The sequence below is a fragment of the Dipodomys ordii genome, unplaced genomic scaffold, assembly GCF_000151885.1.
Source record: "Dipodomys ordii isolate 6190 unplaced genomic scaffold, Dord_2.0 Scaffold58, whole genome shotgun sequence".
NCBI lineage: Eukaryota > Metazoa > Chordata > Mammalia > Rodentia > Heteromyidae > Dipodomys > Dipodomys ordii.
The window spans coordinates 252,663-264,115 of record NW_012267274.1 but is presented as its reverse complement, the minus strand read 5'-3'; the positions used below and the strand labels follow the sequence as shown (position 1 = coordinate 264,115).

Sequence of the window (11,453 nt, the reverse complement as noted above, 5' to 3'; positions counted from 1 at the left end):
GGGCCTCAGAGCCGGCCCCCTGTCCACTGTCCTGACCGGGGCCTCAGAGCCGGCCCCCTGTCCACTGTCCTGACCGGGGCCTCAGAGCCGGCCCCCTGTCCACTGTCCTGACCGGGGCCTCCCTTGCCTCCTCAGGCTGCCCTGTGGGGGCATGCTCCCAGTAGTGAGTAGCTGATTGGATGGGGCGTAGTGATGAGGTTATTCATGTCATCCTTCTGGTCTCTTCCAGCCAAGAAGTATAAGAAAGTCACTGGCAAGGAGATCTACTCAGATACCCTGGAGAGCACGCCGATGCTTGAGAAGGAGAAGTTCCCACAGGACTACTTCCCCGAGGTGCGGAGTTCAGGGGGGCTGTGACCCACTGTTTGATACCCAAAGTGCATAGGGCTGTGGAGCACTGTTCCTGGGGCGGCTGTGCTCCAAAGCCTCTCCCCCAGAAGTTCCAAACCTCGTCTTCCCGTGGGCTGATCTGGGCAGCCTTACAAACCTTATGTCAGGTAGCCAATCCTCAGATTCCTTCTTCCATCCAAGGGAGGCTTCCCAGAGGTCACTGGCCGATGTCTTCCCGCTCTCCTGGAGCTGGAGAGGGCAGCAGCCGCCTATGCAGCACTGTGTGCATTCTTTTCGTTTGGTGTGGAGGACTGCTGTCTCCACATGGCTCTTGTGTGCGATTGAATTCAGATGCCTTCATAGCCACCCACCTGGGATCCTCTTGAGCCTGTGTGATCTTGCTGGTGCTCACACCCATCAGCTAAAAATCACAGAAGCATTTCCAGCACTGAAGGGGAGGAACTGAGCAACATCTCCTGTTCGTGCATGCTCTGCCCGCACCATCATGTAGGGACTGCATCTAGGCTCATTGGCATGCTATCCCTCAAGAAGGATTGCTTTTGGCTCCCTCTCCACACGGGGCCTGCATAGCCCAGTGCGGGGCTTGTTCAGAGCTGATTCTCAGCAAGGCCACCAGGTTATTAACGTGCTTTATAACCCGCACTTTGAGTAAGAGCTTATGGCTGTCTGCATGAAGGATGGGTGCACTCGTCACCTGTGGCCCGGCTTCCTCATCTATCCTCCCCAGGCCAAGGACGTGGTGTCAGCAGGCTGGCCTTCTGTCCCCAGCCAACTCAGGCCTACACTGTGGTCTCCTCTTCTGCCAGGTTGGAAAGTTCCAGAGCTTTTGTACAGCCACAAACCCCATGTGTCATGAAAACCCTATGTGGCAGGCTCTATGGAAGGACCCTGGGGGCAGCAAAGTCCTTAAGAATCTATGGGCCAAGAAGCTGGATTCAGAGCCTGTTTGTGACCTGTCCACTGCAGACTGGCCCTAGCTCTTGGGGAGGCCTCTTCAGGGCTGGCCCCCAGCTCCTGTCTCAGAGTAACCACAGCAGGCTTAGCCTAAGTGGGAATGACGGTGCTCGGAGAGGCGCCAAGCGTGACCAAGGAGCCAGGGCTGGCTAGCAACTGCCCTCTTTATAGTGTTGAGATACTCCTTGCAGGACAGGTCCCCAGTCCACAGGGGTGGACCGAAGGAGGCAGTGCTGGACATGGTCATAAGCAGTGGTATGTGTGATGTTTCCAGGGTACGATAGTGTTTGATTCCCAAGCAAGTCTAGTATCCTTCTTTGCAACTTTCTCCTTTATTGTGTGTGTGTGCCAGTACTGGGGCTTGAACTTAGGGACTCACATTCTAGCTTGGCTTTTTCTCTCAGTCTGGCATGATGCCACTTGAGCCATATCTCCGGTCTGGCTTTTTACTAGTTACTTGGACTTTTCTCCTCAGATTGGCTTCAAACATCAGTCCTCAGATCTCAGCCTCCTGAGTAGCTAGGATTACAGGGTGTGCCAGTAGTACTGAGCACAGGATTTTCCTTCAAATATCTTCAGCCTATTTCCAATGCTGAGAAGAGTGTGATGAATCAAAAATAGATACCGTGGCCCCATCAGGGTTGAGAACAACCACAGCTGGGCACACAACCTGTACTCCTCAGTGGGGTCTTCTCCTGAGTCACCACAGCCACGCTCCTGTCCTTCCTGTCACCTTCCTCAGTGGAGTCTTCTCCTGAGGACAGCAGCTGCCATCTACTTGAGAACCTTGTATGTATCTGTGCAGTGCCTGGATGGGCCTGTAATCATGTGCTTACAGTTCCCATGAGTAGGCTGGGAATGATGGTTCATGCTGTAATCCCAGTCACTGGGGAGATGGACATTAAGATGATTGTGGTTTGAGGCCAGCCTGTGCAAAAAGTTAGCAAGACCCCCAGCCACTTGTGGTGGTATACCACTCCCCCAGTGGGGAGGCAGTTAGGAGGATCATCAGGGGGCTGCCAGGGCATAAAAGCAGGAGACCCTGTCTGAAAAATAACTGAAGCAAAAAGGGCAGGGCATGTGGCGTAAGTGGTAGAACACCTGTCTAGCAAGCGCACAGTTGTGAGTCTAAGCGTCAGTACTGATGCGTTACTCAGTTCATAAACTGCTCCATACACTGTCTCTGTGGTTGTTTTTCACTTCCTGGACTTAGTAGGTGGCCTCCATCCACAGCAGCCCCTCCGTGGCCTCCATCCACAGGAGCCTCCATGGCCTCCATCCACAACAGCCCCTCCATGGCCTCCATCCACAGCAGCCCCTCCATGGCCTCCATCCACAGCAGCCCCTCCATGGCCTCCATCCACAGTAGCCCCGTGGCCTCCATCCACAGCAGCCCCTCCATGGCCTCCATCCACAGCAGCCCCTCCATGGCCTCCATCCACAACCGCCCCTCCATGGCCTCTATCCACAGGCCCCTCCGTGGCCTCCATCCACAACCGCCCCTCCATGGCCTCTATCCACAGGCCCCTCCGTGGCCTCCATCCTCAGCAGCTCCTCTGTGGCCTCCATCCACAGCAGTCCTATGGCCTTCCTGGTGCTCCATGTCCCCACTTCACAGCAGGGCTTCACCTTTGCCTTAGGCCCTGGAGGCTTTGGGGAAGGGCACTGGCCACACCCACGGCTCTGCCTCTCTGCCAGTGTCTTAGCACAGTGTCCCTGTGTCCTGAGTAGGAAGAGGGACAGCAGGTGCCACGCGGGGTGGCCCGCTGGGGTAGGCGTCCTTTAGAACCTCACAGCCGGCCCACAGACGCCTGTGGGTTCCTGGTGCCTTTCGGCCCCCACAGTCCTCAAGGCTGTAGCTCCTCTGAGGGTCTCCTTACTCCTTGGGGCTCCCCCAGCCACAGGACTTCCCACTTGTTATGGCACCGTAGAGCCAGTGAGGTCTAGGGCCTGGCTGTGCGGCAGTGGTTTGGGGCAGAGCTGGAGGCCCGTCGGCTTCCACAGGAAAGGCAGCCCAGCTCAGATCCAGGCCCTTCGTACTCCTTGGACCTGGCTCCAGGGCCATGTTGTCATGTCTGTAGACAGAGGAGATGCTGAACTCACAGGAAGGGAAGGCTCTGGGCTTCTGCCCTGGGTGTCTGTGGACACCTATCTCAACCCTGAGCAGTGTGGTGCTGTCCACAGCCTTCTGGCCAGCCAGTCAGCTGACCCCACGGCTCCGGGCCTGGCCTTGCCAGTGTACGTACTTTGTTTTCATGCTCTGGCTCATGCTGGGCAGGTGGGTCATGGGTTTCCTTTCATCTGGTGAAAACAGCAGGAAACATCTAACTTTCTTAAAGCGCCAGACCTCCCAAAGTGTGTCACAGGAGACTTGGCACCCGGTCCTGCCCTGTGCAGGTCAGTGGAGCCTCCACAGCCTGGGAGGGCCACTGACTGGGTTCACAAACCTCCCACCACCTTCTCAGCTCCCCACGCCTCCCCAGCCCCCTGAGCCTCCTCAGCCCCCTGAGCCTCCTCAGCCCCCTGAGCCTCCTCAGCCCCCTGAGCCTCCCCAGCCCCCTGAGCCTCCTCAGCCCCCTGAGCCTCCTCAGCCCCCTGAGCCTCCTCAGCCTCCTCAGCCTCCCCAGCCTCCTCAGCCCCCTGAGCCTCCTCAGCCTCCCCAGCCCCCTGAGCCTCCTCAGCCTCCTACCGCCTCCTGAGCCTCCCACCACCTCCCATAGCCCCCTGAGCCTCCTGAGCCTCCCACTGCTTCCCCAGCCTCCCCAGCCTCCTCAGCCTCCTCAGCCTCCCCAGCCTCCTCAGCCTCCCACTGCCTCCCCAGCCCCCTGAGCCTTCTCAGCCTCCTGAGCCTCCCACTGCCTCCCCAGCCTCCCAGCCCCCTGAGCCTCCTCAGCCTCCCCAGCACCCTGAGCCTCTTCAGCCTCCCCAGCACCCTGAGCCTCCTCAGCCTCCCCAGCCCCCTGAGCCTCCTCAGCCTCCCCAGCCCCCTGAGCCTCCTCAGCCTCCCCAGCCCCCTGAGCCTCCTCAGCCTCCCCAGCACCCTGAGCCTCTTCAGCCTCCCCAGCACCCTGAGCCTCTTCAGCCTCCCCAGCACCCTGAGCCTCTTCAGCCTCCCCAGCACCCTGAGCCTCCTCAGCCTTCCACTGCCTCCCACAGCCTCCTGAGCCTCCCACTGCCTCCCACAGCCTCCTGAGCCTCCTCAGCCTCCCACTGGCTTCTACAGCCCCCTGAGCCTCCTCAGCCTCCCCAGCCTCCTGAGCCTCCCACTGCCTCCCCAGCCTCCTGAGCCTCCCACTGCCTCCCAGCCTCCTGAGCCTCCCACTGCCTCCCAGCCTCCTGAGCCTCCTCAGCCTCCCCAGCCTCCTCAGCCTCCTGAGCCTCCCACTGCCTCCCAGCCCCCTGAGCCTCCCCAGCCTCCTGAGCCTCCCACTGCCTCCCCAGCCCCCTGAGCCTCCTCAGCCTCCCCAGCCTCCTCAGGCTCCTGAGCTTCCCACCACCTCCTCTGCCTCCTGCAGCCTCCCCAGCCTCCCACCGCCTCCTGAGTCTCCCTGCAACCTCCACTGCATTGGCGTGCATTTTGGGGGAGGGAATTAGTGGAAGACTGATCTCTCTTTCTTTTATTACCATCACTTAAGGATAATCTAAATGTAATTACCGTGATGGAGGCATAATGCAATTCCAAATAATTACTGGCCTGTGCATCTAAAACTAACAAAACTTTCTCCCCTGATTTATGGGTGCTTTTGGCTCAGTATGAATTTCAGATGGCGCCTCAGGGAGCAGCACTCCAGATAATGCGAGGCCATTTTTAAAAAGCAGATTTGTGTAGTCGATCGGGGTGAGTCATTTTTTTCCCCTTGCCCGTGGTGAGAAATTGGTTGTTACCATAGATCACAGGGCCTGCTGCTAGCGTCATGAAAGATGAATTAATTCCACTAATGCTCGGAGCAGGCCTTCCGCAGCACGGCCGCCTGGCTGTGCCCTCCGCAGCCCCTCTTTTCTCCACCGCGATTTATGCTGTCTTTTAGTAGATGAAGCTGCCTGTGTTTGCAATCCATCTGCCGGCTCAAGGAACCTCATTAATGGGGACCGAGCAGAGACCACAGGGGGTGAGAGCGGTGTGCCCTCCTGGCCAAGCTGTGTGCTTTTCATTTCTGTGGTGTGACCCTCACAGAGCCGCCCCACAAGTGCGGCACTCTTCTGACTGCTCTGAGGAGTTGGAAGGTGATTAGTGACTAGAAAGTTCTACAACATGGCTGATTGGAAGAGATCCATCAGACATTGAGGAGCCCTAACCCCACCCACACTCACCCTGCTTCGGTTTCCTGAGCCCAATGTTGATACCTACAGCTGGGGACCCCTGGGCTTCCTGAGGGGCTGAACTCAGCCTTCAGCGTCCTCTGCCCCACTCGCCCGGCCTCCCCGGTGCTGCATGAGCCCTCGGTGCCTGCACACACAGGGTCTCTGTGTGTTGGCACTGGCGTGGGCGCACACACATTTCATCAGAGTGGTGCCCGTGGCGGGGGTACCTCGGCATCAGTATGTGTCGGGTACCCCCATGGTGTGTACATGTGTTTGGTTAGCGGTGCTCGTGTGCATGGGTACCACAGCATCAGTGTGTGTTGGGCACCCGCATGGCATGTCACGCATTTTGTCAGAGCGATGCCTGTGTGCATGGGTAACTTGGCACCAGAGTGTATTGGGTATCTGCACGGGTGTGCACAGGTGCTTTGCCAGTGGGGGTGTTGAGGGTCCACACGGAAGAGCTTCCCATCAGGAAGGTACCCTGCCACCACCAGTATCTGCCCTGAGTGCTCAGGCAATGGAAAGTGGTCACAGGAGGAGGCTTGGCCTAAGAGTTGGAAAGTGCATTCCAGCTCTGCTCCTTTCTCATGGAGCTAGTGGTCTTGGGCAGGCCAGTGCTGAGGGCATGGTGAGGGCAGGTCCCCAAAGGGCATAAGGGCCGCACGGGCAGCCCTGTCCTTGGACTGAGTGGGAGGCCTGGTCCCGCACCCTGGCCAGGTCTTGGCAGGCGCCAGCTTCGCCAGCCATGAGGCAGTCAGATGGCAGAGGCATATGTTTGCTTCCCACAACCGCGAGTCGTCTGGAAATGTAGCCCAGACATTCACGGTGGCAGGGTGAGCGTGGCTCCCACGTGGCTCCAGGGAACGTTTTCTACAGTATTTCTTAATGTACTGGGTTATGACAATGTTAACTTGGATTTCCTGAGATTCATCTGCACCTTAATGAGAAGTCTCAAATCTAGTTAGAATTCTAAAACTATAATTATATATAATTACATACATATATATATATATAACACATGATCTCTCCCGTTTTAGTATTCAGTCTATAATAATTAATATTGAAATAATGCCCCTTTATTATGGAAAGTTAATGTCTAAAGATACACGTGTGTGCATGCATTCAAGATACATACCCATCTACCCAATTTACATAAATGTGAAAACTGAGGGGAAGAGCAATTCATTTTTGGTCTAAAGCTATTAACAGCTGTATACTGAGTTCTAGGCAGAGCATGGATGCGTTCGATTTGGGGTCAGAAATTGGGGTGCGATGCTAATGAAGCAGGTCCACTGCTCCTGCAGGAAACCCCTCAGAAGGTGGCTGAGCCAGGGCCCCCCCGCTGCTCCCTCACAGCAGACATGCTGCCTGGGTGTGGCAGGCAGGCCGGCTGGGCCTCAGCCTGTGGAGCTCTCCCCTCACCCCAGGTGGCCCTCCTCTGCACAGCTTTTAAGTGAAAGTTTCCTCCAAGAAAGGAAGAGTTGAAGCTCAGATTTTCATTCATATCTTCGGATGCGGGCAGGCTGGCCCAGAACCTTCCGTTATGCCACAGATCCTGCTCGACAGTCAGCTGTGCTGGCTTCTCTGTGTACAGGCGTGGTAGCTAGTAGTGATGGTGGGAAAGGCAGCGTGGCCCTGTGGGCAGGATCGCCTGTAGCTGTGGATGAGGCTGTCTGGACGTGGCCTCATGCCCCACTCTTTCCCATCCTGAGCCGTTGCTGTGATCCATCTTTTTTCAAACTAGCAGAGGATAATGTGGGAAATGAGTGCCAGTCCTCGACTAGGGCAGAGAGTCTTCAGGCAGGTAGAGCGTTGTAGAAGGGTTTTCATCCTGACCTCTTCCTTGTTAGCAGCTGGCTTACAAGAACACCTAGGGGGGGTGATTTACAAAGCAATTTATTTTCCATAGTTCTAGAGTCTGGGAGTCCAAGATCTGGTGCCTACAGATTGAGTGTCCAGTGAGGCCACCACCTTCTCCCACGATCACACCTTGTTTCTGTGTCTTCCAGGGGAACACTGTGTCCCCAGTGGAGACAGGAATCAGAAAGGACCAGACACAGCCTTACACAGCAGTCATCACCCCTCCTCAGGAGAAGGGACCTCAGGTCTCAGCCACTCCTCAGAGGCCCCAAGCCTCCGTACATGACAGTGGTGGTTGAATTTCAGTATAGGGATTCGGCATCAGACCACAGCACACGCCCCATTGTGAGGCAGGATCCACATACCGTGGCCTCCCGTGCCCACATACCGCGGCACTGCAGTGGGGCTCCCGTGCCCACATACCGTGGCACTGCAGTGGGGCTCCCGTGTCCATACACCGTGGCCAGCTGGGCTCTCCCGTGTCCATACACTGTGGCCAGCTGGGGTCTCCCGTGTCCATACACTGTGGCCAGCTGGGGTCTCCCGTGTCCATACACTGTGGCCAGCTGGCTGGCACCTCCTGTGTCCACATACTGTGGCCTGCTGGGGTCTCCCGTGTCCACACACTGTGGCCAGCTGGGGTCTCCCGTGTCCATACACTGTGGCCAGCTGGGGTCTCCTGTGTCCACACACTGTGGCCAGCTGGGGTCTCCGTGTCCACACACCGTGCCTGCTGGCTGGCACCTCCTGTGTCCACATACCGTGGCACTGCAGTGGGGCTCCCATGTCCACATACCGTGGCACTGCAGTGGGGCTCCCGTGTCCACATACCGTGGCACTGCAGTGGGGCTCCCGTGTCCACATACTGTGGCACTGCAGTGGAGCTCCCGTGTCCACATACTGTGGCCTGCTGGGGTCTCCCGTGTCCATACACCGTGGCCAGCTGGGGTCTCCCGTGTCCATACACCGTGGCCAGCTGGGGTCTCCCGTGTCCATACACCGTGGCCAGCTGGGGTCTCCCATGTCCACACACTGTGGCCTGCTGGGGTCTCCCGTGTCCATACACCGTGGCCAGCTGGGGTCTCCCGTGTCCATATACTGTGGCCAGCTGGGGTCTCCCATGTTCACACACCGTGCCTGCTGGGGTCTCCCGTGTCCACACACCGTGGCTAGCTGGGGTCTCCTGTGTCCATACACCGTGCCTGCTGGCACCTCCTGTGTCCACACACTGTGGCCTGCTGGGGTCTCCCATGTTCACACACCGTGCCTGCTGGCACCTCCTGTGTCCACACACCGTGGCCTGCTGGGGTCTCCCGTGTACACACACCGTGGCACTGTGGGGCCTTCCACATCAGACATCTGTCACTCTCTTGGTCAGGCCAACTCATGGCCAGCAGGGTGGCTTCTCTGGGGTCCTGGTCCCCCATGAGTGCCTGGTGCTGGAAGGCGGGTGGGACTGTGGCGTGGAAAGCTCCCCATCCGGTCCAGCACAGAGGGCCGTGTGGTCTTCCCAGTTCACTTCTTGCTGCTCACTGTATGATTTTGATTTTTCAGTGCAAGTGGTCAAGAAAAGGCTTCATCCGGACGCGGTGGTGTATTGCTGACTGGTATGTTACACGACATCACACTGTCTCTGCTTTATGGCTTCCAGAGCAACCTCTGACCCTCTGCTGGGTCTTGCCTGTGGGTTTTGAATGTGCCACTGAAGGCCGTGCTCATTTTGGATGGGGACCCCAGCCACCTGACTGGTTTGGGTTTGGAGGTGACCTGGTATGATGTGGAGTGTGGTGACCCATCTCCTATATGTAGGCAGGCGGTCCTGCACCGGCACAAATGGCCATAGACAAGGGACGCTCTGGGCCCTCCTCAGGCATAGGCTCCATGTGCCAGAGCGCATGGACAAGCAAGTTGCCAGGGAGGCATCTGGGTCCAATGCAAGTTAGAGTCTGCAGATGCATACAGTAGTCACACCCCTGGCTTCCTGCTGGGCCTTCTACCGCCTGGTGGCCTGCACAACCCTCCCCTCCCCCAGGAGTGGGGTCCCCATACACTTCTTTCTATTTTCCTCCCAGGGACTTCTCTGAAGCTTCACGGCCCAAGGGTTGATTGCTCTACAACAGACCACAGAGACTCTAGTTTCTCTGTGGCTCTGCTGAGACTCTGGCCTCTAGGGGCTGCTCAGGACACAGCCCAGAGAACAGAGGAGGGAGAGGGAGACAAAGAGATGTCAGGATGAAGCTACAGTCCTGGGTGGCTAATGCAGAGGGTGGCGGCCTCTTCTGCCTGTGCTCTTGGTCTCAGGACATGCCCAGGACACCCAGGGTGTGGATTGTTGGCTGCTGGTGACCACAGGGAGGAGGGGGATGCAGTCCGGCAAGACTCTCCTTCGCGTCACTGTGAGAAGGGGCAGTGTTGAGTACATTGTCCTGGAGAGGGGGCTGTGAGCCTCTTGGGGGCAGTGGTAGGCTTTATTGAAAGTGGTGTACCTATGACAACCGCAGAGGGTCTCTGAAGGGTGTGGAAAAGGCTGACACACACCAGATTCCAGCCTTATGCCCATCTGCTGAGGCTCTTCTCAGGCATGTGCTCAGAGTAAACATGGCCCACCTGCGCCTCTCCATGCCGTTTTGGAGCTCCAGCTGTGGTGCACTGAGAAGTAGCAAGGGCTCCTGGGAGGTTCGGCCAGGAAAGGTGTATTCTCATGTTCTAATCTAAGCCTTCGGAAAGTCCTGCAGTGTATGCATGTGAATTGAGCTCTATGGAACTGAAAGACATCTTTCCTTTTCCTTGACTTTGGGAAGGGGCTGCTTTGGGTCAGCCTGGAGCGGCCAAGGACAGAGTGGGCAGGTGCACATTGCTTCGGCCGCCCGCTGAGGGCTGTGTGGGGGTCCCGTCTCCCAGTCACCTGACCCCGTTCTCTCTTGGTTACAGTGCCTTTGACTTGGTGAACATCCATCTTTTCCATGATGCATCCAACCTGGTGGCCTGGGAGACAAGTCCCTCTGTGTACTCGGGTGTCCGGCACAAGGCCCTTGGCTATGTACTCGACAGGTGAGTCTACCCTAGCCACCTTGGAGTGGAGCCGTGGCTGCCCCGAGGCCACTTTCCTGCTTTCTTTTTGTCTATTCACCAACGGTCCTTGGAGATGCCCCGCTGACCCCTAAGCACATCTGCTGGCTGTGTGCTCAGCACGTCTTCTCCCTCTGTGTCCTCCCTTCTGGGCCTGGAGGATGTGGGAACTTGAACACTGACCGTGCAGCTCCACCAAAAACACAAAGCCGCCTGGGGCTTTGGGCCCAGAGATCCATGGCCCTGGGCTCTGTTGACCATGGCAGTGCCTTCCCACAACTCTGGGCTGGACTCCATAAGGAGGAAAAGCCACGACAGTGCCCACGGGGTACACCCAGGCCTCCAGCTCACGTGGAAGAGATGCCCAGTATAGGAAGAACAGGCCGCGTAGAGGGGCCCTGAAGCCAGTGTGGTGTCCAGCATTGTTACTTGCCTGAGGTTTGAGGACAGGGCTGGGATAGATCATAGGAGAGACTTCCCCCATCAACAGTGACTGAGGAGCATCTTGGCGACGGGGTCAGGAGGGGGTCACAGAACAGTTACTAGGAAGGCTCTTGCCCACATATCCAGACATGAGGCCTGTCTCCTTCCAGCATATGCATTGTGTGTAAGTAAGATTAAGTGGCATGCACGTGTTTATGCATAAGCATGTGTGCATACATGTATATTGCATGTTTTACTGAAGAACAGTGTGCTGTAGCTCATTGTGTATACCCTGAGGTCAGAGGCTGTATCTCAGCAGTGTGTGTGAGGTCACAGGCTGTGGCTGAGCAGTGTGTCTGAGGTGAGAGGCTGTGGCTGAGCAGTGTGTCTGAGGTCAGAGGCTGTGTCTCAGCAGTGTGCCTGAGGTGAGAGGCTGTGTCTCAGCAGTGTGTCTGAGGTGAGAGGCTGTGTCTCAGCAGTGTGTCTGAGGT

General features: G+C 57.2%; 1 protein-coding gene across 1 annotated transcript in view; it reads left to right on the top strand.

Annotated features, from left to right (window-relative positions):
- Positions 1-11,453, top strand: part of Inpp5a (inositol polyphosphate-5-phosphatase, 40kDa) — a 102,575-nt gene that overhangs the window by 42,695 nt on the left and 48,427 nt on the right. Inside the window, exons 9-11 of the mRNA XM_013021871.1 lie at positions 230-333; positions 9,025-9,077; positions 10,402-10,521. Of these exons, the coding sequence (XP_012877325.1) occupies positions 230-333; positions 9,025-9,077; positions 10,402-10,521 (277 nt within the window). The remainder of the gene's footprint in view (positions 1-229; positions 334-9,024; positions 9,078-10,401; positions 10,522-11,453) is intronic.